The 22,517-nt window shown below is 41.6% G+C and overlaps 1 protein-coding gene across 1 annotated transcript; it reads left to right on the forward strand.

Annotated features, from left to right (window-relative positions):
- The first annotated feature begins 11,654 nt into the window (after positions 1–11,654).
- On the forward strand, positions 11,655–21,134 carry LOC131399070 (GTPase IMAP family member 7-like). The gene is made up of 3 exons (XM_058533086.1): positions 11,655–11,742; positions 13,154–13,228; positions 18,471–21,134. Exon 3 carries the CDS (start codon positions 18,502–18,504, stop codon positions 19,396–19,398), a length of 897 nt encoding a protein of 298 aa, XP_058389069.1. The 5' UTR covers positions 11,655–11,742; positions 13,154–13,228; positions 18,471–18,501; the 3' UTR covers positions 19,399–21,134.
- Positions 21,135–22,517: the final 1,383 nt, after the last annotated feature.

The raw sequence follows: 22,517 nt of genomic DNA on the forward strand, positions 1-22,517 counted from the left end.
GTGTGCACTTTGTCTGCAGTGCAGCCGCGGCGGTATAAACAGGAAAGACGAGAACGCGAGTGTTATTTTTATCCTGAACGAGGATGACTAGAGCTCAGAGGCTTAACAAGCAGTAGATCCTTCAGAAAACTTGGTGCAAGGGAGTGATTTTTTGCTGATCCTCCCCTGTTCTGAGAAATTGCCCGCTGCCTGCAGATACCCTAGGCCTTCACCAGGGCGACAGACGTTCGTGGTCTCTCTTCTTCCCCTAACTCCTTCCTTTAAGTATTTTCTCTCAGGACGAGGTCTGACACTCACTCTCTCTAAGGCTTAAATCACTGATAAGAGTTTGAATCCTTCTATCTCCTAGAAGGTTTGCAGTCTGAGAGAGGGCAAATGCAAAAGAATAAGTCTATGTAGTATTGTAAGAGGATTACGATGCAGGATTATAGAGAGCAACATTATGGGGGAGGCAGTATTTTAGAGACAGGCTATGGGAGAAAAAAACCTCAGCATCCTCAAAAACACGTTTTCTAGGACTTTAGCAAAAGATCTGCCCACCCTAATTAAAAGGAGGCCATTGAAGGAAGAAATTGAGCACATGTGAGCATAGGTGATGATAGTCTTAAAATGTTAACAGTCATTCAACAATCCCACTCGCGCTGCCAGTCACTCTAGTTTCCTCTTGTTCTGTTCTAGCTGATCTCCGTGGATAATTTACTACAATTTTTACATAGTGTGTCTATCTTCTAATGTTCTGCTTTAAATTATTCTGTAAGAGCCTTGACATGGCTAATTCTTAGAAATCGTGTGTTGATCTTCACCATTCCTTCTGCTGCCTAAGTAATTAGAACACCATTACTCCATCCATGAGGAAATAAAGGATCTATTTTGAATCCATTTTCTGTGCGCTGACACTGGAGAGCTGCCCAGACCTGCAGCAGACTGCAAGAGATCAGCTTAGTGCCAAACCACTGAGATTCCAGAAGTGTTTGTTACCACAGCATAACCTGACCTAACCTGGCTGATACAGGATGTAAATCTGAAGTTTGTTCTTTCTGCTGACTCTCACTTTTGGTGATTTCTTTTCAGGAGGAATTTTCACAGTCTTTGATTGTGAACTCAAATATGGAAATCCTAAGGACTGAAATAAAGGCGGTTTTACTCCAGAGAGGCTTTGTGTATATTTTTATCGGGAACTGAGAAGGGGGTGTTGGTGCTACTGAACTGAGACCACACTAGCCCCCTTGTGGCGTCTCTGGCTTGACCCAGAAGCCCCCTAATCTATAGTTCACTTTACAACTGAGTCAAAATGCAGGCTTCAAAAAGTAGGGCTGATACCTTTGTTTGCCCTCAGAGCAACCAACCTCCCCTTTGAGTTGAGAGCTCACAGCTCCCATTTCAGTTTAAGTTTTTGTTGTTGTTCCTTCTTTTGGTTTTGCCCACACAGTGTTAAACCTCACTTCCTGCAAGCCATATACAGTCGTGCACTGCATAACAATGTTTCAGACAATGATGGACCGCATATACCCTGGTGGTCCCATAAGATTATAATGGAGCTGAACATTTCTGAAAAGAGGGACACCTCCTCAAGAAAAGCCTCAGGCAGGTCCTTCAGGAGGTATTCCTGAAGGAGGCATTGTTATCACAGGAGATGACAGCTCTGTGAGTGTTATTGCCCCTGAAGACCTTCCAGGGGGACGAGGTGTGGAGCCGGAAGACAGTGAGACTGATGACCCTGACTTCCAGTTCTCTAAGCTTCATTCATGGCAAGTGCCCTATACGGGCATACCATTTTTTATCTTTTATACTGTATTTTTACTGTAATTTTTCTATGTTTAGATACACAAATACTTACCATTGTGTTGCAGTTGCCTACAGTATTCAGTAAAGTAACATGCTTACAGGTCTGTAGCCTGGGAGCAATAGGCTAGACCATCTAGGTTTGTGTAAGTACACTCTGTGATGTTCTCACAATGATGAAATCACCTAATGACACATTTCTCAGGACATATCCTCGTTGTTAAGCGGCACATGACAGTAATACAGTCTGTGGTTTTGTAGAGTGAGGGCCTCTCTGTGCTAATCTCCTAAACATGGTTTACCTATAGAGTAATTCACAATCCCTCTCTTGTTTTGTTTCTTAAACCACATCCTTTGACCAGAATCCTGTCACATTGTTACCAGTGCACTGGGTTCTTGTTGTCCCCCAGGATAGAAATCAAGAGAGACAACAAATGGGATCAGAAAAGTAAAGATTGATTAGCTTGTGCACAGGGGAGGCACAAGGCAGCCGGTGCAGAAAGGAAAGCGGCTGGTGACCGGCTCCTTAGCGAGCCGGACGGTGGTGCTTCTTCTCACGCAAACGCTGGAAGGAGGCTCTGTCATGGCAGGTAGAGGCGGGGTTTTCCTTGCGCTTGCGCTGTTGTTGGACGTGCCACCACACGCGTTGCATGTGTCATTAGCATGCTAGCTCTGCACCCCCGGGTGTGGTTTTTCCTATGGTAATAGGCTAGGGTCACCTTCCGTGGACTCCTGGGTGCTAGGGCGCGTGCGTGAGCCCGGGAGAGTCCGGAGGCTGCGGAATGTGGATCTCGGTGCCCTCTGTCTGATTCTCCTAGCTTGCCAATTGGTTAGGGCCTTGTCTTGTTAGGCCGGGGCCCTCTCAGGCCGGTTCCTGTCTCGACGTGGCCCCAAAGTAACTGCTAGGAAGCTGGGATGTCGGGCACACTGTCCACCCTGAGACGTGAGAAGCAAAACGTTAGTCGCAGTTACAAAGAAAGAGCTCAATGAAACATGGTTTCTGAAAAGAATGAGGATTGTAAAATAATAGCTAACATTCGGATAACAGTTACACCAGGCACTGTTTTCAGTGCTGTACGTCCGTTAACTCATGTAACCCTCACTGCAATCCTCGGAGGAGGAAACTATTGGAGCTTCAATGTTTACAGATGGAAAGACTGAGGCACAGAGAGGTGAAGCTTCTTGTCCAAAGTACACAGCAGGAACCGCCAAGCTGAGGTTTGGACTCGGGCAGTCTGGCTCCAATCCAGGCTCTTAAGCACTAATACAATCAGATGATCCCACCGCAAGTGTCGTGGGGTCCAGACAGACTAGATAAAACAGAAACAAGCGACACCCCTCCTGATAGAATATTGCCGCGGTCCCAAGTCTCTGACGTCACAGATGGAGTCCCTCCTCCCCCAACACATATGCTCTTTATCCAAACACTAGTAAAACGTGACTAAGGATGAGGTGGGGTTTGGGATTTGAGATGCTGTAAAAATCCTTAATTCTTAAATGTTTTATGTGACCTGGGCTAGCATCTCTTGTATAAACTTCATTTTCTGCTTCTCACATAATTTACTACTCATGTGTGAACATGCCCTGACTAGTCAGCTGCTCCAGGAGGCGGAGGATTGGCATGAAACAGACCTCCCCCAGCGACCTGCATCTGGTGTGCTGGGTACTTGTGTGTGTCAACTTGGCTGGGCTTTGGTGCCCAGTTGTTTGCTCAAATACCAATCTACATGGTGCTGTGAAGGTGTCACAGCTAGATCTTAGGTTAGCATGAGGGAAGCCATTTCAGGGAAAAGAGGCAATATTCTAACTGTGGTCCTGACTCACTAGTCTCTGAGAATACACTCTAGCCTGCACATAGCCCATATGATTAAGCACCTCTCACTTTTGCAAAATACATGATCTGCGAGTTCTATGACTGTTGCTCATGTGTATCTCCCAGCTGTGATAAGGATAACTTTGTTCTCTGAGTTCCCCAGGAACATGATGACCTCCAGAAAGAAAAACTCTGCATTGGTACCTGTCACGAATGACAGAAGAAAGAGATAATGAGGGGCCTTGAAGTTCATCACACCAGATGATCGACATCCCTAACCCCCTCCTTCTCTGCCCATTTCTCCTATATAACTGCGTCAAGATTCTGTATGACTTTAAGATGGTTCTTTAGGACACTAGTCTGCCATCTTCTGATTATGCTAGCTAATGGTGTAAATTTTCCTTTCTCAATCGACTCATTTGCAATTGATTGACACTGGCTTGCGGCAGACAGAATGAGCCCCTTCGTGCTCGGTTACAAAAGTATTTGTTTATTTATCCAGCTTAATTTAAGTATAATTGACAAATAAAATTGTAATATATTTAAAGTGATTTGATATATGTATACATTGTGAGATGATTCCTACAATCAAGTTAACACATCCATCACCAAACAGAGCTACCTTTTTTTTTTCTTTTTGGTGAGAACATTTAGGACCTACTCTCATAGCAAATTTCAAGTATACAGCACAATATTATTGACTACAGTCACCATGCTGTACATGAGATCCTCAGAACTTATTCATCTTGTAACTGAGAGTTTGTACCCTTTTACCAACCTCTCCCTATTTCCCCCATCCCCCAGCCTCGTGCAACCACCATTCCACTCTCTCTTTCTATGAGTTCCACTTTTTTTTTAAAGATTCCACATATAACTGATACCAGTATTGTCTTTCTCTGTCTAGCCTATTTCGCTTGGCATAATGCCCTCCAGGTTCATCCATGTTGTCACAAATGGCAGGATTTCCTTCCATTTTAAGGCTGAATAATATTCCATTGTGTGTGTGTGTGTATATATATATATATATATATATATATACACACACAACATTTTCTTTATCAATTCATCCATTGACAGACACTTAGATTGTTTCCATATCTTGGATATTGTGAACAATGCTGCAATGAACATGGGAGGGCAGGTATCTCCTCAAGATACTGATTTTGTTTCCTTTGGATAAATACCTGGAAGTGGAATACCTGGATCATATGGTAGTTCTATTTTTAATTTTTTGAGGAACCTCTACACTCTTTTCCATAGTGGCCGTACAATTTACATTCCCATCAACAGTGCATGAGGGTTCCCTTTTCTCCTCATCCTCTCCAATACTTGTTTTTGCTTGTGTTTTTGGTAATAGCCATTCTAACAGGAGTGAGGTGATATCTCACTGTGGTTTTGATTTGTATTTTTCTGATGATTAGTGATGTTGAGCACCTTTTCATGTACCTGGTGGCCATCTGTGTCTTCTTTGGAAAAATTTCTATTCAAGTATTTGCCCATTTTTCAATTGGGTTACTCGTTTTTTATTATTGAGTTGTATGAGTTCCTTATATATTTTGGATATTAACCTCTTACTGGATATACAGTTTGCAAATATTTTCTCCCATTCAGTAGGTTCTCTTTTCATTTTGTTGATGGTTTCCTTTGCTGCACAGAAACTTTTTAGTTTGATACAGCTCCACTTGTTTATTTTTGCTTCTGTTGCCTTTGCTTTTGGTGTCAAACCCAAAGAATCATCACCAAGAGCAATGTCAACCAGGTTTTCCCTATGTTTTCTCAGGTTTTCCCTATGTTTTCTTCTAGGACTTGTACCATTTCAGGTCGTATGTTTAAGCCTTTAATCCATTCTGAGTTCATTTTTGTGTATGCTGTGAGATAGCTGTCCAATTTCATTCTTTTGCACGTGGCTGTGCAATTTTTCCACCATTTATTGAAGAGACGATACTTTCCCCATTAAGCCTTTGTTGAAAATTAATTGACCATATGTGTGTGGGTTTATTCCTGGGCTTTCTATTCTGTTCCATTGATCTATGTGTCTGTTTTTATGTCAATGCAGTACTGTTTGGATTAGTATAGTTTTGTGATATAGTTTGAAACCAGGATGTATGATGCCTGACTTTGCTCTTTCCCTGGTTTCTGTAGATTCATCTTGCTGTTTTGTTTCTTCATTTTCCTTGACTCTGCATTGGTTACTGCACATTTGATAAAATAGCCACCTCTCCCAGTCTTGGCAGACTGGCCTCGCAGAGGACATGAACCATACCAACCAACCAGGCCTGAGCTTCTGGTCGCCTCTCAAACCTTTGTGCTTATCTAAACCATCATCTCTGTTCTTAGTGGCTCCCAGGAGATTAGGGTGTGCCGAGACCGATCAGTGCTCCAGGGCCTGGGAAATGCCCACCCGCCTGTCCAGGATCCCTGAGGACTATGAATTACCTGCCCCTTCAGCTGCCTTATGCAGGCTAATTGGACACCCAACCTCCAGGCAGCAGGTGGAAAAGTCAGGACAGAGACTCCCTGGGGGTTTGCCTACTCACTCTATGCTGAGCCAGAGGGAACGGCCACCAGGAGTGCGTGTGCTCCCACACAGAACCACCTCCGTGTTCTCCAGGGTCCTGGGGAACGTGTGAGTGCTGAGCCCCGTCAGCTCCCAGGGTGGGTGATTAGGGGCCAGGCCATTGGGCAGCAGCTGTAGAAGGTGGGGCGATAGTGTGTGGACAAGCTCCTTCTATGGAGAAGTTGGAGACCTGGTTTAACTGTTGGAGGGAGCTGGGGGGAGAAGGCAGGGGAAGTGCCCACCAGCTCTTTCAGGTTCCCAGGAGGATCCCACTCAGCTCCCAGACCCAGGCTGATTAGAAGCCTGACCCGCAAGAAGCAGCTAGGAAAGTAGGAGTCAAATCCCTTCCAGGGAGGAACTGGGAGATGAGTGTTTTTGCCTGTTTCCTCTGCACTGAGCGTGGGTGCGGGGGGAGGGGATTAGCTGCTCCTTTCCCAGTTAAAACCCCTTGTTTGTTTACTGTGGGTCTGGGGGCCTGGAGAATGCCAAGCCCCATCAGCTCTCCATGCCAGGTGACTTGAGAGCCAGCCCCTCAGGTGTCAGCTGTCAAAGCCGGGGCCCTGGGGCCGGCCTGGTGGCCTAGCGGTTAAGTGCTTGCACTCCGCTACTGGCGGCCCGGGTTCAGATCCTGGGTGTGCACTGACACATCGCTTCTCCGGCCATGCTGAGGCGGCGTCCCACATACAGCAACTAGAAGGATGTGCAACTATGACATACAACTATCTACTGGGGCTTTGGGGAGAAAAAAAAAGGAGGAGGATTGGCAATAGATGTTAGCTCAGAGCCAGTCTTCCTCAGCAAAAAGAGGAGGATTTGCAGATGTTAGCTCAGGGCTGATCTTCCTCACAAAAAAAAAAAGAGAAAGAAAAGCTGGGGCCCTGCATGGATGGTCCCAACTCTTCACTCCTCAGGGAAAGACCTGCAGTTGGGGTTCCCTCCTGATTGTAAGGGTGGGGTGCTAGTGTGTCTCAGCCTTTCCTACCCATTTCCATGTGGGTAATTTCTCAGCTGCCCAATGTATGGGAGTTGCTAGACTGGCTTCTGGATTTCTCTGAGAGAATTGACCCACGTAGGGTTGTGCATATGGTTCATCAGTGGGAGCAGGGAAAGTCGGGAGCCCTGTCCCACCACGTTGCTGACGTCCCTGTGAAGGTATATGTCAGATGTGATTACTATCTAAAGCAGTGGACTTTGAGTAAAGCAGAATATCCTCCATAAGGTGGGTGGGCCTCATCCAATTAGTTGAAGGCCTTAAGAGAAAAGACTCAAGATTTTCAGTTCTATGTCTGACAATTCCAACATCTGTGTCATATCTGAGTCTCTTGTAATGTTTGCTTTGTGTCTCCAGACTTTTCTTGCCTTTTAGTGTTACCAAGCAATGGACTCGCTCTGCTCACCATGATCAGAGCCAGTTAATTACAATGAGTTACGTATCAAGAAAGGAAGTTTTAATTCGATTAGCCAGCATAACCATGAAGATGGTAGAATAATGTCTCAAAAGAAGTCTGCAAAGATTACAGAATCCTGAGGCAGTTATCTAGGGAAAATGGGCAGTAAGGTGGGGGTCCAGGGATGTTGGTCTCCAGGCATCACAGGCTCCAGGCATCACACTGTTCCATTCTTCTGTCAGCTGTGATGGATACCTTGTAGGTGTGTTTCCCACCTGCGGTCAGCCCGTTCCTGGAGAGAAACTCATAGAACAAAGTTTTTAATTTATCAAGCTATTGGGGAGTACATACGTAAGCGGAGGCCATGAATCAAGAGAGCATGTGAATTGTTTTAGAGGACATGCAGAGTAGTGAGTAGTCACACAGTGGAGGGGCTGGGGCCATTTAGTGTAACAAGATGGCCTCACTTATGCTCACTTATATTAGCATGCCTTGTAATGTTGTAGAAAGCTAAACGTGATGTATCAGATGTTAGGAATTGAGGTAAACAGGCCTGTGGTGTGAGGTTTTATGTTACTCTGTCCAGGAGTTGGGCTGTGTTAATGTTTGCTGTAGCTGTAGTTGCCAGAGGTTTCCATTTTCTCCAAGGTCCTTGTTTGTCTCCCTTGTTGTCTGTGGTTTTCCCTAAGAGTCCTTCTTAAATAGAGTTTGTGCCTTACAGTTCTTTCAGCTTTAATTCCCTGTTTTTATATGGAGTCCTGTGGATGTGGTGGTAAGGAGGGAGGGAGGAAAGGAGGGAGGGCAAGCCTGATCTTGGGATTCAGTCTCCCTCTCTTGGTGGGTCTGTGTCCCTCTGTGATCATCACAGTTTTTTTTAGCTTTTTTCCTCCTCTCCCCCTTTAGGTGATACAAGCCAAATATGGACAATGCCCACCTTTTTCTCCTCATTTATTTCAGTCTCTTTCTTTCCTCTATGCTCTGGCCTTGAAGGACTTCCTTTAGTTACTTGAATGCTTCATCCCATCTTTTTTCTTTGGAACTGCTGTGAAGAGCTGGAACCAAAGTGTTTCTCAAGGAGTATATTCTATTAATAAAAAGATTTTGATAAAAATTTTGGAGGTTTAATGGAGGTTTGGACATTTAAATTTTTCACTATTAACACTATTTTAAATGTTTTTCTGGAGGGAATATACACTGAAACTATAAAAGACAAAGAAATTGCATGTATAAAAACTATAAAGGTAGATGTAAAATTATAAATATTTGTAGAAGCTATGATTACATATCTGGGAAAATCAAGAGAACAAACTGATAAACTGTTATAAACAATAAGAGAATTTAGTAAGTTGATGGGTACAAAATTAAATAAAACCCATAGAAATTGACTGACATACAGACAATAGACAATTAAATATAACTTGTGATTTTTAAAATAACAATAAAAAATAAAACGCCTAAGCACTGATAAAAATAATGAGAATAATAAGAAGTTTTCACGTATTGAGGTATATGGGGAAGCCATTCTGGTTTAAATTTGATTTGGTCTAAAACTCGTTTTTCCCAGAGGAGCCTGACATATGGCCCAACAAATACGCAGTGTACATCTGCTTCAGACATTTTCCCAAAGCAAAGAATAGATGCTTTAAAGATAGGGATGACTGTCTTTCTCTGACACCAATACCAGTACTTCTTTGAAGATAAGCTTTTCTTCCCAGAGAACCAAGGTGAGTTGACCTGCTGTGTATGTGCTATACTGCAGCAAAACATGTCCTTGCAACTTTGGAAAAAAAATCCTATTCCTGTCATGCTTGATGTATGTTCTTTGTTCTGAAACAGTGTACAACCATACTGTAAACCACACTTCTCCAGAGTGCTTTCTTCCCTGGGGAGGATGACACTTCTGGCTGGTCCTCGGCATTGGCTCATTAAATATCACTCTATCTTTCTTATCTGTAGATTGGTTATTGATTATTTGCATCAACAGAATAAACATTAAAATTGTGTAAAAAAATCTGTATAAAGAAAACTTTAAGAAACTTCTGAGGATATGGAACAAACAGAACTCTTACCTGATGTTTAATGAAAATGTAGACTGGTAGAACCACTTTGGAAAACTCTGTGGTATCTAGGAAAACTGAACACTGCACATAGCCTATATCCAGCCATTCTACCCCAAGGAGCACACCCAACAGAAATGTGTGCACGTGTTCAACAAAGGTGATGTCTGTCATATCCATTGTGGTGATACTCAGAATAGCAAAAAACTGGAAACTATGTAAATGCCCATCAACAATAGGTGTTCCCACCACGAAAGAGAAAGAAAGAAAAGAAAATAGTGTCTATGTGAGGTGGTGGATATGTTAATTAGCTTGATTATGGTGAATAGTTCACAAGGTATGCCCATATCAAATCATCGAATTGTACGCCTTAAATATATATAATTTTAATTTGCCAATTATACCTCAATAAAGCTGGAAAATAAAATAGCTTTGTTCAGTTTTTAAAATGAAAAAACAAAAACAATAAGTCCCAAATTAATTGGGTTAATTATATAAATTATATATTCATATCATAAATTATAAATTATATATACATATAAATTGGGTTATATTCACACAAGGGAATAGTATATAACAGTGAGAATACACAATTGATTGCCACATATTATATTATGGCTAAATCTCAAAACATAATGGTAAGCAAAGAAAAGCTAGATACAAAAGAATCTATATTACATGATCCCATTTATACAAATTACAAGAACAGCTGAAACTCATCTATGCTATTAGAAGTGCAGATGGAAGTCAGCCCTGAGGAACAAGAGGGGCTTCTGGGATGCTGACCATGTTCTTTCTCCTTATCTGAGTGCTGGTTACTCAGATGCGTCAGTTTGTGACAATTCAGTCGCTGTAAACTTACATGAGCCCTGTCCTCTATGTATATTATACTTCAACAAAAACTTAAAACTGAAAAAACAAAGAAGAAAGTGACTAATGGACACACAGATGCACATAGACCAAAAAAATGCAAAGGTGTGCAATATACCTGCAAAGGAAAACTCTTTGCCTTAAAATGTCAGTAAATTCTTCCTAAATGTACCAAAGAATTTAATTCAATGACGATTTTTTTAAAAGTTCCTGTGATTTTTTTTCTCTCATACTGGAAATGGAAGTTGGTTCCAAAGGACAGTTGTAAATGCACCTGTATGCACAGCCAGCTTCCAGAAGGACTAAAATAATCTCATATGATACAGTCACTAGGAAATGCCCCCGGGCTCTACTTGCTACAACCTAGACCTCCCTGATGCTAAGCCAGGACCCCTCCCTCCCAACTCCCCCTCAGCTTCCTACTCAACTCAGGGAGGAAGATCAGACCATGTGCTTTCAATGGGTGTCACTGGCTGAGTTCAGCAGGAAGCAGATTCTGAGATGAAGATGTCCATGCGTGAATTTATTCAGGAGTGCTCTTGGGATCGAAACCTGTGGGAGAGTGAGGGAAGCAGGATTGCACAGAAGGAGACACTGGGCTGTGACAAGTTACAACAAAAGCCTCAGTCCACCTCACTAGGAGCTTGAGCTGAGATGGGCCTGTGGGGCTGTCCCAAATCAGGGTGAGACATCAGGTCTTTATCCTCTACATGGACCAATCTTAAATGTGAGATGCCCTGGGAATGGGGGATGATCTTGGAGGAGGTGAGTCTCTTCAGCTGAGTAGTCATGAGAGAAAGGCTTGAGTTTGGGGAGCGGGGGTTGGCTGTGAGCTGTCAGCCATCAACACCCCCATCAGCCGGGAGACTGGGGGTTTCAGTCCTGAAATGGTGGTGGGGGGTGGATCTCGGTGGCAGATCATAGCATATACTATACTGTGCAAAATTTGGGCCATTTCTCAGGGCCTTCTGGAACCAAGACTATAATCCAGAGCGATGACTATGACTTTGGAAATCTCTGTAGTACAACAGGTGCATGGAGGACAAGGTTTCAGCTAGGCAAAATCAAAGAACCAACTAAATATTTTTGGAAATATTTTGCTTTTCTATTTAAACGCAAAATGTTTCTTCACTGGCTCCACCCAATCTGAGCTTCCTGTGGTCAGAGGGTTCAGAGGCAGCAAACACATTTTCTTCAAACCAAAGCAAGGGTACAAACAAGTTCAGGCAACTTTCTTGGAGAGAACTTGAGATCTTATCAGTTCTGCAGAAGAAGGTGAGACTGTATGAAAAGAGAGACAATGGAGCTTGCGTGAGCCTGTGAGTGTGGTGTGTGTGTTGGGGGAAGGGGGACCAGCAGGGAGAGCAGTAGAAAGGGAGCCTCCACGGGAGTGGAGAGGTTGTAGGAGGGGAAGGGAAGATTTATTAGTGTGATGTCCATACATCTCATTTTTAATAGGACAGGCCTTGTTTTCATGCTGACAAAAGTTTTAATTGTATAAGAATTCTTTATGATGTAATGTTTGGTGTAAAAATTGGGATGTAAAATCATCAATATATTACCGTTGGAAAAACAAGACACAAAAAGAAAGAAATATGTTAATAAAAATAGCCTCTAATTTTGAATAGTGGAACTATATATAATTTTTATTCTCTTCGCAAACTATTCTCTGTTTTGCTGAGTTTTCAACAGTGTGCACATATTTTAATGATAAATGTTTATCACAAAATGTAGACAAAAAGTTAGAGTGTTTTTAGAAAAACTCAAAAATGTTTAAATTTTTCCAGCATGATATGCACAAGGTTGTGACTCTGGAGCAAGGGTGCACAAACTACCACCCATGGGCTATATCTGGCCCGCTGCCTGTTTTTGTAAAGAAAGTTTTATTGTAACACAGCTACTGCATCCATTCCTTTACTTATGATCTATGGCTGCTTTTGCATTCCAACACCAGAGTTGAGTGGTTGTGACTGTAAGTTTAAAATATTTACTGCTGGCCCTTTTCAAATTTGCCAACTCCCTTTCAAGAGTAATAAATGCAACTCTAATAAATGAATTTATATCCTGTGATATCAGTTAATTTTCCTTGAAAATATGTCCAATTTCACATGCAGATTCTGGAAGCAAATGCTTTAACTCAAAAACAATGGGACAGGCTAGAGATAATCCTCAATTTGTACCACGTACACATTTACATTCAAAAATTGACCTTGGTACTCGGTAAGCTGATTCTTTTACCCCTGAAAGATCTTTCTAAGACTAAGAATTTATTTAAAAAACACGAAATGGTTGAAATTAATGACAGAATTCCCTTTTAGATATTATTCAATGAAAAAAATGCAGATATTTTTCCATCTCCTCTCTCCAAACTCCTGCTTTTAGTTATGTATTATTTTTACATTTTCCAGATATAGAATGTTAACATTCTGTTATGGAACCACCATTCCTACTGTTTCCATGTTGCTTGTGGAAAGTTGTGAAGCCAGCCTGACTTTTTCCCCCAGTCCATCATTTACTTTTTTTCTTGGACAACTTAAGAATTCTTTCTTTGTGCTTGGAATATGATGTGTTACAGCAAAAGAGAATTTGGTGTTGCATATTCTGGGTCAAGTTTCCATGGAATGGAGCGTGGTCTTTTGTTCTAAAGAGTCAGATTTTTGTTTTTGTGTTTGTTTTCCCATTTCAGGGAAATTCTCCTTTATTGACGGATGCTTCTCGGCTGCTGTTTACTGATTGTTTGCTTCAGCAACCCAGACACCATGTGAGTTGGATTCTTTGCAGGCCTCCTCATCGTTGGGTGCTTCTCTAACTGCTGGAATCTTCTGGTCTTTTAGATTTGCATTTGTTTGTTTGTTAGTAAGCCTTTCCTATCAATCAAAATTTACTTTTGAGTTATTTCTTTTTGATCATTTCATTTCTAATTCAATTATTGGTCCTGTAATGATATGCTTACCGTCTTCAATTTGTTTCTTAGATTCTGCATTTTCTTCTCATTTTTTGTTCTACTATATCCTCTTTGAAGTTGGATTTTTTTGAGGGGACAGGTGTTCTCGTTATAGTGTTATGTAGAGTGAAGCACTCTGGGGATGTTCCCTGCTTTGGGTTACATTCTCCTGTGGGTTGGGTTCCATTTTCTGTATTCATATATTTGTATATATGAAGAGATGCATGTGCAATATGTATACACATACACAATTTGCTAACTTCTTCCTTTTTCATTTTCAGGGTGGTGGTTTGCCCTGTTGATGTGTTAGAGTTTTTTTCATCTTGCTTACTTTCTCTGTTTTCTTATATACTATTGTGATCTGTTTGCCTGTCAGTCCTGTGGTTCTATGGCTATAGTTATAGCCACTACATTAATCACGTTTCTTTTTTTAATTTAATTTTATTTTGGTAAGAACACTTAAGATGAGATCTACCCATAAAACTGTTTGGAGGTGCCTCAAAAATTTAAAAATAGAAGTACCGTATGATTCAGCAATCCCAACTGAAATCAGGATCTTAAAGAGATATTAGCACTCCATGTTCACTGGAGCGCTATTCACAGTAGCTGGGATGGGGAAACAACCTGAATGTCCATCAACAGATGAAGGGATAAAGAAAATGTGGTACCTACATACAACAGAATATTATTCAGTCTTAAGAAAAGAAGGAAATTCTGCAATGTGCTACAACAGGGATGAACCTTGAGGACATTATGCTAAAAGAAATAAGCTAGTCACAGAAAGAAAAATACGTATGATTCCACTTATGTATAAAATACTCAACTTCATAGGATCAATGAGTGGGGTGGAGGTTGTCAGAGGTCGGGGAAGGGGAAACCGAGGAGTTAGTAATCAACGGGCGGCACGAAGTGTCAGTTAAGCAAGATGAAGCAGCTCTAGGAATCTGCTGCACAACATGGTACCTCTCGTCAGCAATAATTTATTGCACACTTAGAAATCTGTCAGGAGGGGCTGACCTTTTCTTAATAGTGCACCTTCTTCCAGTGTCCGTTGTGATAGTGTCAACTGAAAACCTGTCATTTTCCTTTATAGGAAATTGGTGTCCCTGAGGCAGATCTTTAGAACTAGAAGGCAATTTAGAGACCACACAATCTAACCCTACTCTAACTCCCTTTAATTACTGAAAAAGAATCAAATTCCAGAGAATTGGTGACTCTCCAAGGGTCGTAGAGGTTGACAAGAAAAGCCTAGAACCTGGCCTACTGACTCCTTGTGTAGCTCCATTCCAACACTTCCCAAAAAGGAGGCTGTGTCTCTCAAAGTATAAGATACGGGGTGGAGGAGGGGATGCTGTAAAGAGGGATTAGCTAGTCTGTAGCAACAATATAACCTGTAAATCCAGCTGAATCTCTAAATTGCAATGTGGCTGTAAGTCACTCAATTACGTTTTGGCCCATGATTTTCTTATATTTCAATGGTATTTTGTAGCACTACCTTTTTGTTGAGTGGCTGCTATGCTCTAGGTAATGTAAGAAATCATTCTATGAAAGCCTCGTGACAACCCGGCAAGACTGGTTTTATTGCCCCTTTTCAAGCAGAGGGAACTGAATCTCAAGGAGCGTAAGGAATTTTCTGGAGGCAGTGGATCCGGGCTCACCATTTAGGTCCATCCTTCTATGAAGCACATGCTTTTTTCGCTTCGCAGTCTTTCTTTTAGCTGGAGGCCCTCAAGGTCTTCCAAGAACCACTTGAGAAAGTTTTAGAAGGGTTTTTTTCTCTGACCGTGTCTCCCACCTTTGGCTTCCCAATCTGGAAGAGAAAGAGAAAAGACCTGAGAAATGTGAAACCCTCCTTACTGCCTTTGCTGATCACAGGCTTACTGCCCGTGGGTAAGAGGGAGCGTGGTGGAGTCAGACTGTGAACTGGGCCCTCTCTGCCCAATTCCTATCAGCACCGGGACCTCGGGAAAGGTTCTCAGCTTTTTTGAGCCACGGTTTCCTTGCCTATAAAATTAGAATAATAATAGTACCTTCAGCCTAGAGTATTTATAAGGAATAAATACTCCTATGAAACATGCATATCAGAGTGTCTGGAATACAGTTTGTACTATGTAGTGGTCACAAAGGCATACACACATCTTAAACCTTTTAATATAGAACATTTCAGACATTAACAGAAGAATAGTATAATAACCCCACATATATCCATTGCCAAGCTTCAACATTTATCACCTCCCAGCCATTCATGTTTCATGTATATCCCAACCCACTTCTCATCACACTCCTGGATTATTTTGAAGCAAATACTAGACATCATATAATTTCATCTGTAAATATTTTAGGATGTATATCTAAAAGATAAAGATCATTTTCAAAAACATAACCACAATATCTAAGGTACTAAACCTTTAATTCTATCATGTATCTTGTCATCAGTGTTTAGATTTCATGGATTATTTTATAATTTATTTACAGTTTATTTTGTTTGAATCAGGATGCAAAAAAAAATGTCCAATCAGATGATTCCAGGTTATTTTATGCACTTCCTGCCCCAAACATTGAATCAGTCATTTCTCCAAGAATCCCTGGTTTCTTTTGGCAGAAAATGGTACTGAAGACTACAATCTGGGCATGTCTAATAAACCCATCAAAGGCATTCTTCATTTCTGTTACACTGTTTTTTATCTCAAGCATTAATTTTGGGTTCTTTCTTAGGATTTCCATTTTTGTGTTTACATCTCTTCTTGCATTCTGTTTACTTTATCCATATTAATCATAGTTGTTTTAGATTCTTGGTCTGATAATTCCAACATCATTGTCACGTTTGGTTCTGATGCTTGTTCTGTCTCTTCAAATTATAGTCATGTGCCCCATAATGACGTTTCAGTCAATGACAGAACGCATATATGACAATGGGCCCATGAGACTAGTACATATAGCCTAGCCTATACCATCCAGGTTTCTGTGAGTGTACTCTATGATGTTCCCACAGTGATGAAATTGCCTAACGACACATTTCTCAGAACGTATCCCCATTGTTAATCGATGCATGTTTTTTGCCTTCTAGTATGCCTTGTAATTTTTTCTTGATAGCTGGACATGATGGATTGGGTAAAAGGAACTGCTGTAAAGAAGCCTGTAGTGATGTAGTGAGTGTGGAGGAGGAGAAGCATTCTGTAGTCCTATGATTACGTCTCAGTTTCAGCGAGCCTGTGCCTCTGCCGCAAACTTCACAAGTGTGTCTCAGTTTTTTCCTCCCCCCTTAGGTGGAACAGGATGGCTAGAATGGACCGGATCTATTTCAATTTTGGGTTTTTCCTTCTCCTGTGTGGAAGGCTTAGAGCTGACTGGAGTTGTGTGTTTTCCTTCTCCCAGGTCATTAGGCTCTGATAAAACCCCAGCAGGCTAGGCTCCCGTTGACTAGTTTCTCCTGAGGGCAGACCTTGTTGAGAAGAACAGAGTGCTCTGGTGTATTTCACAATGGTTCTTTTCTCCTCCCCCTGCCAGGAGACCAGGGGATTTTTCTGATATTTGTTGTGAGAACCTGGTCAAGCGTCTAGTAGTAAAACTCACATAAATGTGGGGACCTCCCTATAAGTGGGTCCCTCTGGGGTTTTTACTCTCAGAGTCATCCGTGCTGAGCCTCCAGCAATTCGAATGGCAGTTGGTGGAATCCATTAATAATTTTCCTCCTATTTGTCCTCCCCCTCACTCTGGTTTTCTCAAGTAAATCGAACTTGGTCACAGTGTATCATTTTTTTAAATGTCATTAGATTCTATTTAGCTAATATTTTATTAGGATTTTGTATTAATATTCATAAGTGAGATTCATCTGTAGTTTTCCTTTTCAGTACAATCTTTGTGAGCTTTGCAGCTCAAAATTACATTCACTTCTTAGAAAGAATTTTAAAGTTTACCTTCTTTCCTTATGTTCTGGGGTAATTTAAGTAGCATCGGGATTCTCTGATCCCTGAGAGTTTAATAGAATTCTCCTGTGAAACCTTCTGGGACTGATTCTGTTTTGTGGGAGCTCTTCAGCTACTTTCTCTATTATTTCTTCCATGGTCATTGATCTATTTCAATTTTATGTCTCTACTGGGGTCAATATTGATAAGCTGTATTTATGTACAATAGATATATGTAATTTAAAATTTAAACATTAGCTGATCTATTTTCTCACCCAGTGCAGGATTATCTTCTAAAATACTGAGCCACATGACCATCAAACTCACTTCAAATACTTTATGTTACTATAGATCATAAGGGACCCATCATTGTTTCTAAATATTAGAGTATTTTTTACATAATGACATCAAACTTATCTTCCCTTTTCAGTGCAGCTTGAGAAAATAAGACTAACTCTGTTCTGTGTAGCGTACACAAATTTAAAGACAGTTTTCATATCTCTCACTGAACGTTTTTTCCTGTCCATGTCAATACTCCCCATAGTGGGTCAGCTATATAAGGTATAGTTGTGCTCCCTCCTCTGACATAGTTATTATTAGACTTCTTTCTGTATGTGTCCAGATTGTTAATGCTTTTTGAGAGCACTCTCACATGGGATAGAATGCTAATTGCTTCCATCAGGATTCCTCATATTTTTAAATTAATTTTGTTATTGAGGTAATGTTGGTTTATAACATTATATAAATTTCAGGTGTACATCATTATATTTCGACTTCTGTGTAGACTACATTGTGTTCACCACCAAAAGGCTAGTTGCCATCTGTCACCATCCTCAGACTTGATATCTTAAAAAAAAAAACTTGGATCTGTTCTAGAACAACATATATACTACACAAATGGAAAAACTAGTAAAATACTGGATTTAAAATTGTAAACACTGCTTTCATCACAGCAGCATAAGAGGGGAATGCCATGCAAACTAGAAGAATAAGTGGACGACATCAGGGAGAGTGTCCTCAGTGATAAACCTTACCTGGCTTAGAGACTCGGAGTGACTTATATATTCGGGGCGGTAAGAAATAAGGAAAAGAAGGGTGGGGAGTGGTTTCAACTTATCTAAATAAACTTTTTTTCTTTCCTTTTTGAACCATAGTTAAGTTGCCTACACTCCAGAGCCTCTTGATATGAACATGGCTGACTCTCAGGACAACGGTCTGAGGATTGTTCTGGTAGGGAAAACTGGAAGTGGGAAAAGTGCAACAGCGAACACCATCCTTGGGGCAGAAGTATTTGCTTCTAAAATTTCTGCCCACGCTGTTACCAAGACCTGTCAAAAAGCATCCCGGGAATGGAAGGGGAGGGACCTTCTTGTTGTTGACACCCCAGGGCTCTTTGACACGAGGAAGAGCCTGGAGACGACCTGTGAGGAAATCAGCAAGTGTGTCCTCTCCTCCTGCCCCGGGCCTCACGCCATCGTAGTGGTTCTGCAGCTGGGCCGCTACACAGAGGAAGAGCAGAAAACCGTTGCATTGATCAAGGCTCTCTTTGGGAAGGCAGCCATGAAGCACATGATCATCTTGTTCACTCGCAAAGATAGTTTGGAGGATCAGAGCCTAAGTGACTTTATAGCAGCGGCGGATGTGAAGCTAAGAAACATCGTCCAGGAGTGTGGGAACCGCTGCTGCGCCTTCAACAACAGAGCAGAGGAAGCTGAGAAGGAAGCTCAAGTGCAGGAGCTGGTGGAGCTGATGGAGAAAATGGTGCAGAACAACGGAGGGGCTCACTTTTCTGATGCCATCTACAAGGACGCAGAGGAAAGGCTGAAACGACGGGCAGAGATCCTGAAGAAAATCTACGCTGATCAATTAGAAAAGGAAATTCAAAGAGTGGAAGAGGAGTGTGCTCAGGCGTGCAGGAAGACCATGCAGGAAAAAGAGGAAAAAATTAAATTACTGAAGATGAAATATGATGAAAAACTAAGAAGTGTAAGGGAGGAGGCCGAGAAGAATATCTTCAGCCAAATTTTTGATGGAATTATGAAGTTGCTTTTAAAAGTATATCATTTGTTCAAGAAGCCATAATTTTTTCTCAATTTACCATGATTCGTTCAGCATCTCTCCAGCTCACTCCCTACTATTTTCCAGGCCTGCCCTTCCCCATAAATACCAACAAATTTAAGAAACTGCAAAATTGCTATGCTTGAGCAGTAATTCATTGTACATGGTTTAAAGACTCTAATACGAGGAATTTCAAGACCAAAATGCATCCTCTATTGAGTGTTAGCACCACCTGTGAAGCGCATTATGTCGGCCCCACGTGAGCTTTTTGCACCTGTCAGTGAAGCATCAGATTCCTCCAGCGGCATTGCTCTGTGGCTTGTGGAGATCTGCGAATTGACCAAGTCTCTTGTTTTTCTCCTTCTCTTTCCTTTTCTAGGTGCTAACTTAAAATTCCCCAGACTATAAAATAAAATGGCTTCTGTACCAGATATTTCCCTTTTCCCCCTGCAGATCCACTCTCTACCCTTCTCCATCCTTCTCTTGCCCTGCCAGGCTGATCTGTAGGGACCACATCAGTGGGTTCCATTGTCCTCTGATTTCCACTTGAGCTCTGCCCATGGGAAGGTCCGCAGAGGATCTGTGGAGCTGGGAGAAGTAGACTAGGGTATTTAATCTCCTGGATCCCTCTCCACCTGGTCATATCTGACCAGCTGCTATCCTCGACTGGAAGTCCGGCCATAGGCACCAGTGGCTCTCAGATCTGCACAGTAAACTAGCTCCTGTGTAGGAGACTCTTCACGCCAGGTCTGTGCTGTGTCTGCAGCACAACTTTTGACGGTTTCCAGGGATCGAAACTTGACCTGGGGGGTTTCATTTTTCAAAAATGCCCCAATCTGGTGATTAGGGTAAGTGGACAAGCTGTAAGAGGTAGCCATAAAATAAAGAGACTAATTCTCTTTTAGGGTTCCCAACTCCAAAGTCAATGCCACCTGAAGAGTTCCAGATATATTGTGAGAAGAGGGAAAGGTGTTAGAATGAGCACCTTAGCTCAAAGGGGGCAAATTTAACTGACAGTAAATTTGACCAAAAAAAGGAAAAGCTTGTTACAATTAAGGAATAGTTGAATATGGATGCGTAGTCTCTGATATGTTTCTTAAAACATTGGTCTTGTTTACAATAGGTCTACATTTATAGAAAAATTTAAAGGAATCAAATATTTAAAGGATCTAATTTGGGAAATAGCAAGAAAGTATTTCCTCCTGTGGGAATAATAGTCCAATTGCTTTCTTTGATACCTGAAATTCAAGAGTTTTATTTACGTATCTTTTTTTATCCATTTATCTATATTTTCAAATTTATTGGCATAATTTTATTCATAGAATTCTCTTAAAAGTTTTAAATTTTCCTTGAATATATAGTTGTATTCCTTTTTTTAATGCCCAGTATTTTTATTGTGTTCACTCTCCTTTTTATTTTGATCAGTATTAGGAGAACTTTATTAGTCATTCCGAAGAATCAGCTTTAGTTTTCAAATTTTGATGTTCACGCATTTGTGCTCTTTTCTGTTTCATTAATTTCTGTTCCCATCTTTATTGTTTCCTTTCTTCTACGTTCTTTGGTTTTACTCTGTTGTTCTTTTTTCTAACTCTTTATTTTCAAATATATGTATTTAAGATTATGAATTTCCCGCTAAATACTGCTGTAGCTTAGTCCAAAAGTTTTGATTGTGTTTGTTGTTATTCAGTTCCAAGTATAGTTTTATTCATTAAAGGAATTACAAACTCCTCTGATTTCTAATAAAATGTGAATTCCCTCTACTCTATTTTCAGATGTATCTTTAAAATTTCAGTGAGAAGTTTACAAATTAGCAGAAGAAATAAAGGTAGTTTAAGGGCATAATCAGGGTTGAAGGGGCTGGGAGAGGCCCTGGTGGGGGAGGGGAACACTGGTTTATTTACACACGACACTGACTCGGACTTCACAGGTGACCTAACTCTAGTGTCCTCCCTTCAGCCTTTCCTGGTAAGGGTGGGGGCAGGGTGGTGTGCAGGAAGTGGGGAGAGGGGGGATTCAAGTCTGAGATTCTCAGGGCCACTAGCAGGCCCCTGCTACCTGAAGAGCTATCACCTACCTTTTCACCAGCCCATCCCCTGAAATACAGCCCAGCTACCTGGCTTCCTCCTCCTATCCTCCTTTAGCCCTTGATTTCTGTTCCATTCATTTGGGCCGTTAAATGTACTACTATTTTATTTTATCCTCCATTTGCGTCATGTGGATGAGACTCATCCACCCAGCTAGACTGAGGTCTTCTCTTACAAACACTATTGCATGGAGTTGAACACATGCAATGATAGAATAAGATAAAATGGGATAAATGGAAACGGAAGGGAAAAGATGGGTTGGACGGAGACAATCCTGTCCATGAGAAATAAAGACATGACTTTATGCTGACTACTTCCGGGAGCAACATGCTCATGATGTCTGTTTTGTGTTTGACACCACGGCCTCAGTGTCCTCTATGAGATATAAACTCGTTGACAAAGGGGATCCACGGGCAAAAAATTATAAGGTGAGAAATGCTGGTCTTGAGAGTGGATCTTTTTCTTTGGTCTGCCCCCACTGCATTCACGCCACATCCCTCCCCACCACAGTCTAACCAGGACTCCTTCCCCAGCACACAGCCCCCCCCCCCCACATCCTCTTCAATCACCACTCCAGTTCCCCACAGCTTCTCGAACTGAGGTCCAAGTGATGTATTAAGGTCCCTTCTTGTCCTCAACATCCAAGTTTTTCTGACCAAAGCCTCAGACCCTCAGGACCAAGCTCCCTCTATCTTCCAGAGCCACCTTGTTCATCAGAAGGGCTACCTCAGGTGTGCTAAGAAGACACCAGTAATGGTTCCATGCCCTCTTTTTTTGGGAACCAGGACACCAAAAGGGAGCTTGTTAGCTCTGGGCCTTCAGGGGTGGAGAGTGGGAGATGAGGCAATGCCATTAGGAATAGAAGCAGAGAAAGGGGGATGAAAAGATAAACTGGACATTCTAGAGAGCTCCCCCAAGGTCTGCTCCTGGTCACAGGCTAAGATGTGAGAGTTCTCTCTACAAAGCCACAGGACACATTCTACAACGTCCTATTCCATGGTCAATGGTATTCTCTCTAGCTCCTAAAAATGTCTGTAATTATAAAAAATTCCTTATAAT

The sequence above is a fragment of the Diceros bicornis genome, chromosome 3 (assembly GCF_020826845.1).
Source record: "Diceros bicornis minor isolate mBicDic1 chromosome 3, mDicBic1.mat.cur, whole genome shotgun sequence".
Classification (NCBI taxonomy): Eukaryota; Metazoa; Chordata; class Mammalia; order Perissodactyla; family Rhinocerotidae; genus Diceros; species Diceros bicornis.

What these genes read in the sequence shown, in the direction of transcription:
- LOC131399070 (XM_058533086.1), top strand. Translation starts at nt 18,502, where the DNA reads ATGAACATGGCTGACTCTCAGGACAACGGTCTGAGGATTGTTCTGGTA.